Source organism: Myodes glareolus, chromosome 12 (genome assembly GCF_982192425.1).
Source record: "Myodes glareolus chromosome 12, mMyoGla1.1, whole genome shotgun sequence".
In the NCBI taxonomy this organism is placed as follows: domain Eukaryota; kingdom Metazoa; phylum Chordata; class Mammalia; order Rodentia; family Cricetidae; genus Myodes; species Myodes glareolus.
In genome coordinates this window covers 22,454,570-22,471,548 of record NC_142037.1, presented here as the reverse complement: position 1 = coordinate 22,471,548, position 16,979 = coordinate 22,454,570, and the positions used below count along the sequence as shown (strand labels likewise).

The 16,979-nt window shown below is 38.2% G+C and overlaps 1 protein-coding gene across 3 annotated transcripts in view; it reads left to right on the top strand.

The window, feature by feature from the left end:
- Positions 1-16,979, top strand: part of Xpo4 (exportin 4) — an 87,137-nt gene that overhangs the window by 16,226 nt on the left and 53,932 nt on the right. For 2 of the 3 annotated variants that reach the window (XM_087912125.1, XM_048442033.3), the window contains exons 2-4: positions 646-751; positions 5,973-6,114; positions 10,244-10,382. In XM_087912125.1, the coding sequence (XP_087768251.1) occupies positions 646-751; positions 5,973-6,114; positions 10,244-10,382 (387 nt within the window). Of the gene's footprint in view, positions 1-639; positions 752-5,707; positions 5,863-5,972; positions 6,115-10,243; positions 10,383-16,979 lie in introns of those variants that run through there. The other variant, XM_087912124.1, reaches the window with a different exon arrangement.

Here is a 16,979-nt window from a genome sequence, read left to right as displayed (position 1 = left end):
AATAAATGTTATTTCCAATATCTTCCCCTTCCCTCCAGTTATATCAGAAGATAGTCCAACCATGGAATGGGAATATATATTTTGGATAAGTATGCTTTAGCAGAGAAACAGCTTTGGAAGATAGGCTATTGCACCAAAGCAGAATTTAAAAGTCTAGGCAGACTTCAGACGTTGTTTTGGTAAAGAAGATATCTTGCTTTTTGGCTGATTGAATTTAGTATTCAGAGAATTTATAGTGGTCTATGAATTCCAGGTAACATTTGCAGATTTTTAGTAACTTGGATTCAGTTTCCTCAGTACTGAAGAGTTTTGACATTTGAAGTTAGTTAAATTAGTCTGAGTGGTAGATTTTGAAGCAAAGGGTGAGGAGATCACCTATCTTTTAAAGTAGTTCCTTTTCTAGATTTAGGCAGCTTTGAACAGTTTCGGAGACAAAGCTTGTTTCTTTGTTTCTTCCTGGAACTGTATTTTTATATAATTTTTTTAAAGTTCTGTACTGTAGTTCCTTAAAAACTTAAGCAAAAAAAAAAAAAATCCCTTCTCCCCTCTCCTCAAAGTGAACGGTTTTTCTCCACAGTGGGTGGATGGATCAGTGTCGTACAGGCTTTCTCATTTGGTTGCTCTGTCTTTGTTTTTGCTCTAAAGGCCCCACCTTCCATGGTCAGTAATGAACAACGCCAGCATGCAGAGCACATACTCCTATCCTTTAGGAAATCCAAATCACCATTTGCAGTGTGCAGGCATATTTTGGGTAAGTTTTCTCTTTAAAAATATTTTGGCATGATCAACCGTTTTCTTTCTGTCTTGAATGTTAGTTGTTATAATCCCTTTTAATCCCTTTGTGCAGTTAGTCCCTTTCACTAATGATTTTCTATTAGGTTTGGGGGTAGTTATATATTTTCTCTCTTTTAGTTGTTTTCCAGTTGTTCTTTTAAAAAACTGGTTTATATTCAGCTTCCTTATATCCATATTAGACACTTCTGGGAAAGTTATCGATATAATAAATAAAGCGGTGGTTTGTAAATTTTGTCAACTTACTTTATGGGTTCTGTCTGACACATAATTTGGAATGGTCTCTTTCAAACAACTCTAGGGATGGTAGGTCTCTTGTCAAAGATGGCATTTTGTTAGAGCTGTATCTGATAGTGCCATTTGCCTCTTCTATATTTTTTGATAATAATAAAAAGGGAGATTTCATTCATTGTTTTTATTTATTTAGTTATCTATCTATTTATTTACTTGTTTGGGTTTTTCAAGGCAGGGTTTCTCTGTGTAGCTCTGGCTGTTCTAGAACTCACTCTGTAGACCAGACTGGCCTAGAACTCACAGAGGTCCATTTGCCTCTGCTTCCCGAGTGCTGGGATTAAAGGCGTGCGCCTCCATGGCCCAACATTGTTTTTATTTTATATTTTATGTTGGCCTTTTTGCTTAGTGGGAGGTATCTTTCTTATTGCTCATACTTAAGCTTCTTAAAAATTTTGAGTCCATTTATTGCTACAAAATTGATGACTTGATAGGATCTAAAACATCTGTTTATTCTTGTGATTTTGGTAGGGTTTGTCTGTTACCAGTACTCTGGTTTCCATACAGAAATAAACTATGATGATGATCATCTCTTCTAAACTGTTTTACATATTAGGGCTTATGAAGTGAGAGATCTTGGGTCATAGTGGAAGAGTTCTGTTGAATTATGAGATCTGGCTGCCAGTGGTGCGTGCTGCACATTGTCAGCTTGAAGAGGTCGGCCTCTCTGGACCTCTGCCATCTGTGAAATGAGAATAATGACGCCATATGCCTTCGTGGGCAGGCTTCTTAAGGTCTTGGGAGATGCTGGTGTTGTCATAGAAAATAAATGTGTGAGCAATAAAGTAAACATAGTCACATTACTTTATTTACTAGGATTTTTGTTTTTTGAAGACGACCATCTAAAATACATGGCTGTTTTTTCTGACAGAAGCTAGAAACAGTAGGAAGATTTGTCTCATTCAGATCTTACCTTTAGAGCAATAGTTGTAACAGCTGTCTTTTCAATGCAAAGTGAGGCCATTTATGAACTTACCAGTGGTCAAGTTTTATACTTGAATGGATTTGTTTCTATTGCTAAAAAATGTGTTCTTTTACTTGTACAGTATATTTAATTAATGCTAAATAAAAAGAACTAAGATATCAACCTAAAGAGTTTAAAGGGGATAAGAACTCATCTTACCCTGAAATTATTCTAAATCAACAGGTGTGAGAGACCATTGTGTTAAACTGTTAACCTAAAGTAATTGGAATTTGAGGTTCACTTGAGATACTTCACCTGCCTCATCTAGGGTTCCCCAGTGTGTCATCTGACTTTCTGTTGAATGCAGCTGTCAATGTTGACTAAGTTATATGCATTTTGTTAGCACTTATTTTCTTATAGCACTCTGTTTCAGAGCGTGTGTATTTATGACGTACGGTGCTTTCATAAGGTCTCAGCGTGTCTGGACACACTGGAAAGAGAGAGCAGTGTCACGATTTCTAGTTGTGCTTAATCCTGGTCGTGCTTTCAGAGTCAGCTTGGGTTTCACTGTCTATCATTAATGTATTGCAAAGCCCTTGATTACATAATGTTTGCATCTAAACTTCACCAAAAATCTTTTTTAACCCCTTACTCAGTTGCCACCAGCACAGAAGGGCAAATTCCTCTAAGAAGACTTCTCATACGAGTGGCAGTCAATCACAACTCAGAATTTTCACATTCTTACTTAGGGGTTAGATGTCATTTTGTAGAATGTCTGGGAAATATATTCTGATAAAGGGGAGATTTTTCTCTTTCATGCTTCCCTTCTTTGTCCTCTTAAAACTCTTCCTTTACTGCTGACTTCAGGTTTATGTGTTTCTCATTTTTCCTCACTTCTTTCTCCTACCCTTTTGTTTCCCTTTTAGTTTTTGCTTTCTTTGCTCGTGTGTGTATGTGTGTGTGTGCGTGCGTGCCTCTGTGTGTGCTCCTCTGTGTGTATCTATGCCTCTGCCTCTGTGTGGACGTATGTGTGTGTATACTGCATGCTTGTGTATTTCCCCTCGAGTGAACTTTTAGATTATTTCACCTAAGAAATCTTTGGCACTCAGGAATCTACTAGTTTTTTAGGGTTAAATTTTCGTTTAAGAACAAACAAGCCTGAGTTTAATTCTTGCTAAAGAAATAACCAAGAAATGTGAGGAATTGGCCTTACTACTTCTGAAGTCACCTCTGTAGCACTTCTTTGCCTTCTCAGGGAGACTTGGATTCCATTCGCTTACCTTAGGCAGCCAGCACACAGTGAAACAAACCAGAATATCCAATAGGGCCAGGAAACGTGACTTCTCTGTATTTGGAAAATTGTCTTTGGTAACACTGTCAATTTTACCTTTCAACTGAGACTTTACTACCTTTGGTAGGTGTAGGTGTCATTATGCTAGGAGAGCTGGCATTTCAATTTACAGCCGTATGATTTGAACAGAAGCCTTTCAGGTCAGACTGCAGTGACTGATCATCTTTTGTTTTTAGAACACTTTTTGATTAGTTTAACTTTATTACTCAGTTCACTTTCAGTTTTTCTCCAAAGAGTGCTGTCATGTTTGAGATAAAATATAATTTATTATAAGCTGGGCAGTGGTGGTGCACGCCTTTAATCCCAGCAGTTGGGAGACAGAGGCAGGTGGATCTCTGTGAGTTTGAGGCCAGCCTGGTCTACAAACTGAGTCCAGAACAGCCAAGGCTGTTACACAGAGAAAGTGTGTCTTGAATGCTCACCCCCAAATGATTCATAGTCCATAACTGTTGAAGTTACTGTGGTAGCAAAGAAGACAGATGTTCTACAAAGCAACCCCAAGCAGGTGATTGCAGCGCTGTTGTAGCCAGCAGCAGCTCTTCCTCCAGGGAGACAGACATCCTAGCTGAGTTGTCAGCTCAGCAGGAAGACCTTGCAGTGTCAGACATCTTCATGGAACAGTGAGACTGAGGCTTGTGTGTATGAAGAAGCTCTGCTAGTGAGTACTGGCTAGCTTGCAGAGCGCTCTAGCTCCACTTACACGTTTATGCTATGTGTAAATATACTCTTTGGGTAGCTAATAATAGTGTTTATCAGAAACTGCAATACTTTTGAAAAAGTCCTACTTTTCAATTTAGAACTTTACTTTCTCTTCCAGTATTTCTCCTTTCTTTAGACAGTTTCTTAATAAATTAGACCTTCATTTCCTGCCATGTAGAGGTAGATGTTGAAAAAAAGTTAAAAAGTGTCTCTTGAAAACTTTCAAATGTTAATTCTTGTGTAGAACAGAAAAAGGACTAGGGTAGAGGCATATGTAGTTTAAAATAAGGGTGTTTCAGGACTCATGACTGACAAAAGTGCCTACTTGGTCTTGCCTTTGGTGGCATGTGCTTAGCATGGATTAGTGTTACTTAGGGAGTCATGTGACCGCACATTTCCTCTCCATTGGGACATCAGCTTCTGCATCTGTAATACTGTTCCTAACATCCTGTGAAGCCTTCGTATTTTACCTTCTTCAAATCTGTAGTTAAGTATTTCATTGTAGGTGGACACGAAGACAAACCATCATCCTCTCAGAGAAATCTATAGTGAGATTCTTTAACTTCACCAGACACAGTCATATTTCTTCTTAAGAGAGATAGATATACTCTACCCTCACTCTTGGAAAGTTAAACTTTTTTTTTGGTAATGAGATCACATTTTTGGAAACTATTCATTTTTTTTAAAAAAATTAATCATTTATTGTATTTTAAAGTTTCTAAATTTTTGTGACTTCTAATCATCAGTCTCAATCAGTTCATGTTAAGGTAGCACAGACTAATCAAAAATGTAGAAACAAAAGGCCCAGATTGGTACTTTTACTTTTGCTGTATTCAGAATTCCTGTCTACAGTGACATACTCTTAGTCAGGGCGCACCTTTTCTCCTGTATTTTCATAGTTAATGTGTTAGGAACACTAGCAACATTTTTAATGACCCGAGTTTGAGTTAGAAAGAAAACGGTGCATGTCAGTACTTCTGTCTTGAGTTCTAGAAGGCACCATTCTAGGCCTGGAGTTTATTTCTTGTGGCTTTCAGATACTCATACTCAGTGATCTTGGTACATAATCTGAAGTCTATTCAGACTTAAGAGTTTCACATGGTTATTTTGTAGACCTTCCGAGAATTTCTACTTTTTCTTGACTTCATTTTGACTGTTTCTCCCTTTTAATAATGCTGTTTGAAAACTGTAGCAGTATACACTAAGAGAAAAAATAGACAATTAGTATAAAATATTTCTAAGGTGTGTTAATTTTCTATTTTTTCTCTGGTTTAGGTTTTAGTTCAACTCCTCTGAGTTTGCCAGGTAGCTGGGTTTCTAAGTGTAGCCTCGGGATTACTCAGTTTGATCAGTACTGCAATCAGAAAAGTAAGGAGAACTTCTCACCTTGTGTAAATGTGGCTCATTGTACTTGACTTGAGACAAAGACCTTCCATGTGGCTGTTTATTTCTGAACTTGCTATTGAGGTGGGCCATCCTGCTGAAGGCTTACTTAAAAGCTGCAGTATTTTGGCAGCATGACTCATCACAAATAGTAATGTTCAAAGACCAGTTTAATAAGATATTTTTCAAATAAAACACTCCAGTTTTGCACAGGGTGAGAATCTTAGTACGCTTTCTGATTGCTTCATATTTTTATTTTTACCTTTTAAAGCTGTGTTATTTTTTAGTTCTTCATGCTTTGGAAGTAACAGTTGAAGAGAGGTGAGGAAAGTTTGTGAAAATTGTGATCGGTGATTAGCTGCCACCTGCCTGAGGTGTCTTCTGAGAGGAACTAACCTCTTTGTGGTGCTAGAGCAAGGTCACTGGATTAAAAACAGAACAGGTAACCATCTTATTCCTTGTCTGAAAAGTTCTGTCTTAAAATTAATAAATGCAAAATACACAAGATCATATGAATTACTGTTTAAAGAGAAATTTTAATTTTCTTCCCAGAAACGAGTAAAGTGGACTATGTCCTTTTTCAAGCTGCCACAGCCATAATGGAAGCAGTTGTCCGAGAATGGGTTCTCTTGGAAAAAGGCAGTATCGAGTCGCTGAGAACATTCCTCCTAACCTATGTCTTGCAAAGGCCTCAGTAAGTACTTGGGGCGGCACTGCTAAAATACCCTTGTTCAGTCTGTGATCTGTCCTTTTAGAGATCCCTTCTTAATGATGATGTTTATGGGCAAGCTCTATGCTAGGGCTTGTAGTTTGAAAATTCATATATGGGGCTGGAAAGATGGCTCAGTGGTTAAGAGCTTTGCCTGCTCTTCCAAAGGTCCTGAGTTCAATTCTCATAAACCACATGTGCTCACAGCCATCTAATGAGATCTGGTGCCCTCTTCTGGCCTGCAGGGATACATGCAGGCAGAATACTGAATACATAAATAAATAAATCTTTGGGGAAAAAAAAAGAAAATTCATACATCTCATTGTAGTTTGCTTTCATACTTGATGAAATCATAACTTTCCTTAAGTTTCTGATACTAAAGAAAATAGTTTTATTGTTGAATTTTGGAGAATTTGGTTATAAATACAACTTTACTTTTGACTTTGTCAGAACTTACCTTTACTTGTTCTTAGGTGTGTGGTAGGGTATTTTATTTCTTTTAATATGTTTACGAAGCTTAGCATGGACTAAGTAATATAAGATGTAGCTGCATATCCCCAAGAGGAAGAGGAAGAAATTAAGCCATCAACAAGCCAAATGGTACATGTGTGTGCATAGAAAATATTTTAGAAGAAAAAGCGCTACATTCTTTGTTTACTTTGAAAAAGGTCAGATTTTAGGAGAGGTAAAGTGAATTTTTATTAATGCTTAAACATTTTTACAAGCCTATGCGTTTGTTCCTGTATGGAATAGACACATTCTTGTTTTATTTTAGTGATAATGATGGTTGTTTTGATCTTTACCCTGGCAAAATAATTTGAAATAAAATTTGATAGTGTATTCTCATGGTTAAAAAGAAGTTGAGAGAAATCTTTGCGTTTATATTTATGTAATAAAAGGAACTAAACATAAAGTCTATGTTTATCTGTAGCAAGAGTTTAAAGAATTAGGGGCTGAGTATGTATGTAGCTCAGATTTTCTGTTTTGTTTTAAACTAGGAGGGGCACATCACACCTGATTTCGAAGGCAAAGGCAGAAGGATCACTTCAAGCTCAGGGCTAGACTGGCCTACAGTATAAGAGTATTACTAAAAACTGAAAGAAAAAAAGAAAAGAAATAGTTGTATGCCACTAGTAGCTTTAGTATTTAGACCCCTATGTCTGACGAGCAGTCTTTGTGACACCCTGTTCCCAGGTCTAGGTATTGTCATAAAGCCTCTTTATTTCTCTTGGTTTTTGTTCTGTTTTCACTTTAATCAAACAGTGATTTGATGGCACTTTTCATGTGATTGAGTCAACTGTTGTCACGGGGTGTCTTTCCTAAGTAGTTGGGGTCTCAGTAGAATTTTTAACCTCCTTGGCAGCCTTTCCCACTCCATTCCATGAAACCCAGAACTCTGAGAACTGGGGTAGATGTGATGTGGGAGAGATATTCCTTGATGTTTATGTATGTGCTTTCTTCTACTATCCAGATTAATTCCATTCTCAAATCATTTTGATTAGTTTAGAGACTATTTTAGAGTTGATTACGAAAGGTTCTGTGTTGAAATAGTTCACTTGATTTTCCCCAACTGTGTGTGTGTTAGTGCTGTGTATGGTATCAGGAGGTGGAACCCAAGGTCTTGTGTATGATAGGTAAGCACTGCCTCTTCCCTACACTATTTTGAGTACTTCTTAAAACTTTTGGCAAAGATGATACAGCAGCACAGTGAACACACACACCCCTTTCCTGGTAGAAGCTCAGTTAACTTGTTTTCATTTTTGTTTTTTGAGACAGGGTTTCTCTTGTAGCCCCTGCTGTCCTGGAACTCATTCTGTAGACCAGGCTGTCCTGGAACTCCACGGGCCTTTCCTCTGCCTCTTGAGCTGGGATTAAAGGCGTGTGCCACCACCACCTGGCAACTCAGTTAACATCTTGTCACATCTGAGCAAACTGCCATGCATAACTACAATGTTGTCATCTTAAACTTGAGTGTGTCTTTCCTGAGACCACACTGTCAGTAGTCTAATATCATTCTGATTGCATATTCTGAGTTCCTCAATTATTTTACTAATGTTAGGTATATCTTTCCATTATGGGCCATTTTTCTTATTAATATGCAGTCTGTCTCTTTGTCTCTGTTAATGTTTGCTTTCTATCATTAGGTAAAATATGTTGTCTTTTAGTCCAGGATTTGATTACAAGTTAGATGTTATGTTCATTTATTATGCCAAAGTATTTTATGTGCATGAATAGTTTAATTTTTATTAGATGTATTTATTTTATATGTTTGAGTTTTTTGCCTGCATATATGTCTGTACCACATGTGTGCCTGTGAAGGTCAGAAGAAAGTGTCAGATCCTCTAGAATTGGGGTTATAGATGGTAGTGGGCCACCGTGTATATGCTGGGAACTGAACCCATGTTCCCTAGGTCAGAAGAAGGTGTCAGATCACCTAGAATTGGAGTTATAGTTGGTAGTGTATGTGCATGAGCCTTAGAAGGGCGGTAAGTGCTCTTGGCTGCTGAACCATCTCTCCAGCTGCTTTGTATGGATATTTTTTCTGTATGTGTACATGCACACCATGTGTGTGCCTGGTGCCCCAAAAATTCAGAAGAGGGCTGGAGTTATAGGTGGTTTTGGGCTACTAATAGGTGCTGGGAACCAAACCTAAGTGCTTTGCAAGATCAATGAGTACTCTTAACCACTAAGCCAGCTTTCCAGCTCCTGTTACATCCCTTTAAAGTCAGAGTAATTCTGCTCCTTTTTTTTGGTCTTTAATGACATTGACATTCTTATTTTATAGAATCTAATTTTTCTAATGCACTTGCTCGTGTGGATTAAAGTCAAGTAGCAAATTTGGTGTACTATATAGGTAGGATTATTATATTATATATAGATAGCTTATGTTGTACAGTCTAGTGTGCACGGGTCCTCACCACTACATGTACAGGTTTGTTACACTGTGTCTCCTTTCCAAGGGGCAGATAGCATAATAGTCAAGAAAGAAATGTGCCTTCCTGTTCTGCTACATTGACTCTGTGACCTTGCCTGATATATGTGACTAATATTTCTTGCTAACTTTCTGATAATTAATGGAGTTAACAGTGTTTTTTGAACATGTTAATTTACAAAAACCCCTGCATAAAGCTCAGTAAATGTTTTAATTTTCTGATCCTTGCCAGTAGAGGTTTTGTTTTGTTTTGTTTTTGTTTGTTTGTTTGTTTGTTTTTTCCCCATTTTAGGCAGGGTCTCACTATGATGTCCTGCCTGACCTGGAACTTACTATGTAGAGTAGGCTGGCATTTAGAGGTTCAATAGCCTCTGCCTTCTGAGTGCTGATATTAAAGGCATAAGCTACCACCCCCAGCCCAAATCTGTATTTTGTAGGAATATTTTGACTTTAGTCTTGATGTCGGGACACATGCTTGAAAGTAAATGTTCAATAAATGTCTTCTATATGGTAAATTCTGAGTTTTACGTACACTAGTGTGCTTAGAGTGGGGTGGTGATCTTCAGGGTAGAGTTTAGTTGTAGCAGGTAAGTCATGCCACATGCTGGTGCCTTGAGCCCTTATGATAGCTTTCTGCAGGAAGTGACACCACAGTTTTAGCAGAGGGAATAGACGTTCATAGGCCTGGCAGTATAAGAGTGTGGAGCCAGGAACTGAGGTTCCATATGCCTGCTGTACTGAGTGTATGAGGTCAGAGAGCAGAGAAGGCACTTGGCTATTTAAAGGCGCATGAACTGTATGTATAACTTAAGTCCAAACTGAAACACATTTGAAAGGAAAAGTAAGCATTATTAATAATTAATCAGGACAATAGGACATTGGGACTCTTCCAGGAAATCTGGGATTGGTCTTGTTGCCTATGGTAAGGGATGTGACATGTCCCAAGGGTGCAAGGGCACATCTTTGTGACATTTGAGAGGTTACATTATAAGGTTGCTGTTTCTGTAGGCTGACCTTTAGGAAGGGGTTCCGAAGAGGCATTTAAGTCTCCGTGCTCTTGTGATCAATAGGCTTTTACAGAATGCCTTGGCTGGGAATGGATGTTTGTACTGTCGCTCAGAGGTGCCACCTATCTTAATAGTAGATATAGGTAAATGTTTTCACACTTTTTATGTTTTGCAGCCTCCAAAAATATGTTCGGGAACAGATTCTATTAGCAGTAGCAGTAATTGTAAAACGAGGATCATTAGATAAGTCAATTGACTGCAAAAGCATTTTTCATGAAGTCAGCCAATTGATAAGTAGTGGCAATCCCACTGTGGTAAGTATGCTAACTGCTTGTATCTATAAAAATTTTTCATTTTGCCTATCACAGTAGCATTTTGGCAATAGTATAAAACAAAAACATACAAACTAATGTGCCAAGCAGTCTTATTTGTTTAGGCATTTCTTCTGATTTTTAAATATGTGTGTATAATACAGATAAAATATATTTAGCCTTTTTGTTTGAGTCTATGTTTTTATATGTTAGTACTGTGCTCATAATCATTTTAATTGATTGTAAAACGTGATGAGTGAATATATCGTGATATTCTTTTTTCTGTGGGTGGGGAGACTTGGGCTTAGCATGTAACCCTGGCTTGCCTGGGATTCAGAGATCTGCCTTTCTCCCTCTGCCTTCTGAATTCTGGGATTGAAGGCATGTGCCACTGTACTTGGGTTTTCATTATTCGTCATCATTTCTATTGAACATTTCCCCACCCTCAGTTTTAATAATCATTGGAAAGTACCAATAATTGTAGATACGGTTGAGTTAAAAATAAGTGGTATCTGGCATAATAAAAATCATTAACTACACCATGACTTCATCTGTCAGGTGAGCAAATGTCAGGCTGTTGTTCTTGACCAAATTACTTCAGGGAGCATGAGTTCCCCTCCTGTCCTCATTTCGGGAATGTCTGGTTGTAGTAATTTTGCCAGAGGCTGGAGAAGCAGAAGTTGGTATTACAGACCAGCTCTGATTGACCCTTCTAGATCTGTCCCTCTAGAACTGGGATTGGTAGTGCCTGGCAATAAGTATCAGATGTTAAATATTCTTGGTAGTTTTTTTTTAAACTATTCACAATTTATTTTCTTGAATTACTTGAGAACTATCTGTGTGAGGCTCTACGCCATTCCTCAGGACTCTTCTGTAAGAGTATGGCACTTATTTATTTGTCATGGTGGGACTTGAGCCCAGACCCTTGACAGGCAAGTGCAGTGCTACGGAACCACACGCCTCCCTCATGTATAGACTATCTCTGTTTCTGATGTAGATCTGCACTAGTGTTAGAGCAGGTTGTAGAATGATGGTCACATAACTTACATGAACTTGTAGTGTTCCCTTTTATGGTAATGATTGCAAGTGCAGCCAGGTGCTTACTACCCTGGATGTCCTGAGTTAAATTACTGCCTCCCCCTCCCCCCTTTAGTTTTTGCTTTGGGACATCTTGTTGCATTTTGATAGTCTGGCTTGTTGCGGTGGACAGGGTTCGACTGGAACTGTGACACCGAGACTGTGAATAATGCTTCCTGGGCAGTTTGTTGGTTCTTCCAGCTGGGGCTTTAGTGCAGGAGTCTGCAGCTTATCCTTGCCCTCCTGCTTGTCTCTTGGCACTGGGAGAATACAACATAGGTAACTTGTCTTGCCTTTCCTAGTCCCTGATGGGGACTGAGTTTTCTTCTTTTTCCTTACAAAAAAGTAAGTTCCTTACAAAAAAGTTTGATGTAGCACAAAAAGTAGTTCATGGCAGCTTGATAATTAGACTTGTTTGAGCCACCAAAATAATTATGTTCTACAGGTGAAAGAACAGACAGTGTGGTTAGGAAACATTTTGCTATACCCACAATACATACATTTGGATAAATTTAATATCCTTGATATTCTTTAAATTGTCAAAATAGACACCCCCACACATATATACCCTGCTCCCATACCTCACACATACATACCTGCCCTCCCCCTCATACCTCACACATAGAGTTTTTGAGACAGTCTCTTATACAGTGAGCTTCAGACTAGTCAGTAACACAGTAACAGACTGTCTTTGAACTTTTTCTTTAGTTTCCAGTGCCCTAGAATTGAAGGCATGTGCCACCATATACAACAAGGTTTTCTTTTTAAAGTAAAATTTCTAAATAACAGGACCAAGGAATTCTAAATTATTAGCATTTCAGTATGTAGAACCATTTTCAATGATAGGATGGAATGAGATCGCTAGCCACATTGAAACAGTAAATTAAAAAAAAAAATCTCTATATTCAAACAGACAAGCAAAAAGCAGCCCGGTGGTGGTGGCACAGCTCTTTAATCTCAACACTTAGGAGCCAGAGGCAGGTGGATCTCTGTTTTGCAGACCCTGGCAGATCTTTCAGTTTCTGGACAGCTTGGTCTACAGAGTGAGTTTCAGAAGAGCCAAGGCTACACAGAGAAACTTTGTTTCGAAAAACAAGCAAACAATCTCTTTGTTTATGTGTTGAGTGAAAAGCACACATTGCCATTTGTGCTTGTCCTTGCAGAGAGGTGTGAAACCAGCCCCTTTGGAAGATCCAGAAAATGAGATTACAGACTGGTGAAATGTTCTCATTTATCTTTCTCTTGAATGATGAAGAATTTGTGGGAATGGTCCAAGAATTTAAGGCTTCATTATAGTCTCAGAGACATGAATAGCCTTCAAAGGAAGGAGTAGAGCTTTGGTAGGAAAGTAGCTGGAACAATCAATAGCCAGAAACCTTTATATGGTGGTTTTATCTGATATATGAAGAGGTGCCAATTTTCCTTAAAATCTCCCATTTGCTATTGTATATACATGTGTGTATGCCATAGCACTTGTGTGGTTAAAGGACATCTTTTGGGAGTCAGTTATCTCCTTCAATCATGAGTTCCAAGGATAGAACTCATGCCAGGTTTGGTGGCAAGTACCTTTATCTCTTGAGCCATCCAGCTAGTCCTATTGATGGTTTTCTATAGATTAAGAAAGAGTTGACCTGAGGAGCTATTAAGTCAGATAACTCAGTTCCCTCATGTCACTTCTAGAATGTAAGCTCCATGAACCTTCACTGGCCAGAAACTATAGCTTGGCTACTTCCCTTCAAAATATTGGTGTTGGTTATCTATCTTCCTGCACTAGTCTCATGAACATATTTACATGGGTTTTGGGGCAATTAGCAAGTGTAGAACACTGATTTTTTTTCTTGCTTTTTTTTTTTTATTAATACTTAGTTACAGCTCTGTCAAGTACTATCTACTTAACTGGAACAAATAAACACTGTAAATTCTCTGGGCATTAGTTTCTTAGCATGTAAACCAGGTGTCCTAATATCATCTCAGAGGCTGCTCATGCAGCAACTGTTTGTACCATGTTCCTAACAGCCTCCCAACCTTTCTTTGCAGAATCTTGGAAGCATCAGCTCTAATAATTCACCCTGTATAACTATTTCAAGTGTTGGTACACTTTCCTGTCCCATCTGCCTGGTCCCAAATAGCCACTCTGAGGCTTAATATTAATTACAGATGCTCGGGCAGTAGCTCAGGCTCATTACTTACTAGCTCTTACATTTTGAGTTAATCCATATTCCTTATTTACAATCTGCCATGTGATGGTACCTTTATTAGTATGGTACATTGATCTCCTGTTCCCTCTGCATCTGCTGGTGAGTCCTCTGACTCTGCCCTTCCTCATCCCATCATTCTCCTTTTTCACCTAACTTTATCCTGTTCAGTTATTGTCCAGTCAGCTTGTTTATTAAACCAAACAAATCATAGCAACACATATTTATACTGTGTAAAGAAATATTCCACAACAGACAACCGTATCTGCCGGTGAAAGCTAATTATTGTGTATATACAATAGCCCATAGCTTAGCTTTCCTTTAAATGCTTTAAAGAATTATGATGTGGTTTCTTGCAAGTCATTTTATAGGAAACTTCATAAGCATGTAAAACATTGGGAGTGGACATTTGAGCATAGTGCCTTGCTTTATCGCTGTAAAGATAGAGATCTTCAACCTTCATAAAACTTTTTTTAAAAACTACTTTTTTTATTGAAGATAGTTTTTTTTAAATACAATATATTCTAATTATATTTCTCTTTCTTCAATTCCTCCCATATCTTTTCCAGGCACTCAAATCCACACCCTTTCTTTATCATTGGAATACAGTTATCTGGACTGGTGGTGGTAGCTCATGCCTTAAATCCCAGCAGGTGGATCTCTGTGAGTTCCAGGCCAGCCTGGTTTACAGAGTGAGTTCCAGGACTGCCAGGGCTACACAGAGAAACCCTGTCTCAAAAAAAAAAAAAAAAGAAAAGAAAAAGAAAAGAAAAAAGAAAGAAGAGAAAAAAATAGTTATCTAAAAATAATAAGACAAAACAAAAACAAACCAGAGTAGGACATTAAACCTTTTCTTAGATGGCATAGCTTTCTATGTGCCATGGTATATTGTTGGTACAATTGAGAACTATGTCATTTCATGCTCATCTTTGTGAGCAGGCTGCCTTCCGTGATTCTGATGAATACTGTGTTTATTTCATCTCAGTTGGGAACTGTCAGGCCTACTGTCAAAACTAGTTTGAGAGAGCTAGGGAAGTTCTCTTTCCTAAAAAAGTGGCTTAGGTTATATTTTTTTCTTTTTTGTTTTTTCTTTTGTTTTGCTTAAGTTTTGAGGCTGACATAGAAACTACAATTTTAATCTATTTCATTTTTGCTTTATTTCCTTTGGACATAATAAGCTAAGCCTACGTTAAATCATTTTGAAAGATGGTTAATGCAGCATTTAAGCCTCCTTTCTTCCTGTTTTTCATGTTGAGCAGAAGTGGGTGAGAAATTCACTTGTCTACCCAGGGCTGCCCCTGGATGTGATAGCCTAGTTAATCTCCCTTATCGCAAAGTCTCATTGATGTTTTCTTAGAAGAGCAGCTGGAGGTCTGCTACATAGTATGGCAACCTTTCATACACTTTATTCTTGGTAATAGAGATCCCGAGGCAAGAGCCAGGCTATTATAAGAGACAATCCTCCCTCTGAACAAGAGCATTCTATTTTGTCAGCTGGAGTCTTGTGCTTGTGAACGAGGAAGGCAAGCTGTCTCTGAGGTTTTTTTTTTCATCAGCATGAAATGAATGACTTTGACGAGAAGTATGAGTGCTATTGTAAGAATTTTAATATGAAGACAGTTTTTTAAATTGTCACCCAGTAAGTAAACTTTTGAATTTCTAGTACTTCAATGAAAAGCCATACTATGTAAACAGTTTCCTTTGAGAGCGGGTGTCATGTATCTCAGCTTGAGACAAAAATTTGGGATACAGCCATGGATATCTTAGACTTCTCCATCTCCCAAGTACCAGAATTACACCAACACCCAGTTTTATGCAATGGCTGCAATCAAAAGCAGAGCTTCATGCATGCTAGGCAAGCATTCTACTAGCTGAACTGCATTCTCAGCTCATGAGTTGTAAGATTGAGACTTTATTGCACTGTTTTTTATTTGCTTTATTGTTCTAAATTTATAAACAACAAAAATGGGAGTAGAATTTAAGAAGGATTACTCAGTAGTTCATAGCACTTACTATTCCTGTAGAGGATCTGGGTTTGGTTCCCAGCACCTACATGGTGGCTCACAACTGTCTGTAATTCCTCTTCCAAGAGTTTTGATGCTGTCTTCTGGTTACATTCCTAAACGCAAGCACTCACACACATAAAAATTAATCTTTTACGAAAATATTAGGAAACATTCATTTATTTTCTTCCTCTTCCTTTGTCAACAATACAAGTAACTGAAGATTCATTGATTCAAGCAGTATTTAACAATCCTCTTCTTATTTCTAAATGATAATTTATCTTGCATTCTAATTGGACAGAACTAGATGGTAGTTAAGAGGTAGGACCAAAACAGCCCAATTTAATGATAATTATAAAAATACTGCCTTCACTCTACCTTATTCTAATTGCTGCATTTACATAGTACTTACTGTACCATCCGTACTACTGTGTATACTACGGCACTACGCCTGTAGTTTATCGGCTGCACTACAGGACCATCCATGAGCCGTGCAAGGGCCTGGAGATTTAAACACACAAAGACACACAGAGACATGGGTCATTCTTGAAACAAGAATGCCCCTTTAGGCACTGGAGAGATGGCTCAGAGGTTAAGAGCACTGGCTGTTCTTCCAGAGGTCCTGAGTTCAATTCCCAGCAACCGCGTGGTGGCTCACAACCATCTATAATGAGATCTGGTGCCTTCTGGTGTGCAAGCATACATGTAGGCAGAATACTGTATACATAATAATTAAATCTAAAAAAAATAGAATGCCCCTTTATTGTCTACCAGAGCCACTTATATATGGATCCTTAACTGATAGCCACGCCCTAGGCAAACCCACCAGAAACCACTGCCATCAGGAACTCCTGAGGGTCTCATGTTCAGAGTAGCTACAAACACAGGAAAAACAAGTTGTTTTGCTCAGAGCAGCTGAACAAGTTGTTTATAGGAAATTCAGGGTCTGGGTTTACAGCCCCCAACACTTAGCAATTTATCATTGCATTTGAACCCACCATAAGTGGATTAGAGATGAGACTTTATTAGCATGATAATGAAATGCCTTGCCTACAATTAAATGAAAAACAGAATGTTTGAATTTACATTTTTCTGTTTCTCTGGTCTACACAGTAGGCATCTTGTATCCCTAAGGATTCCTACAGAGTATTTTTATTTATAATGTATCTCAGACACCAGCACAATAGATTTTGTTACTTGCTTTCTAAATTAACAAATGAGAATGATCAGTAAACTGTCTGCTGGTGGTGTTATGTTGCCAACTTGAGGGAACCTGTGAAGCAGACATAATCGGCAAGCAAGGAGAGCTGACATCCTTTTGTCAA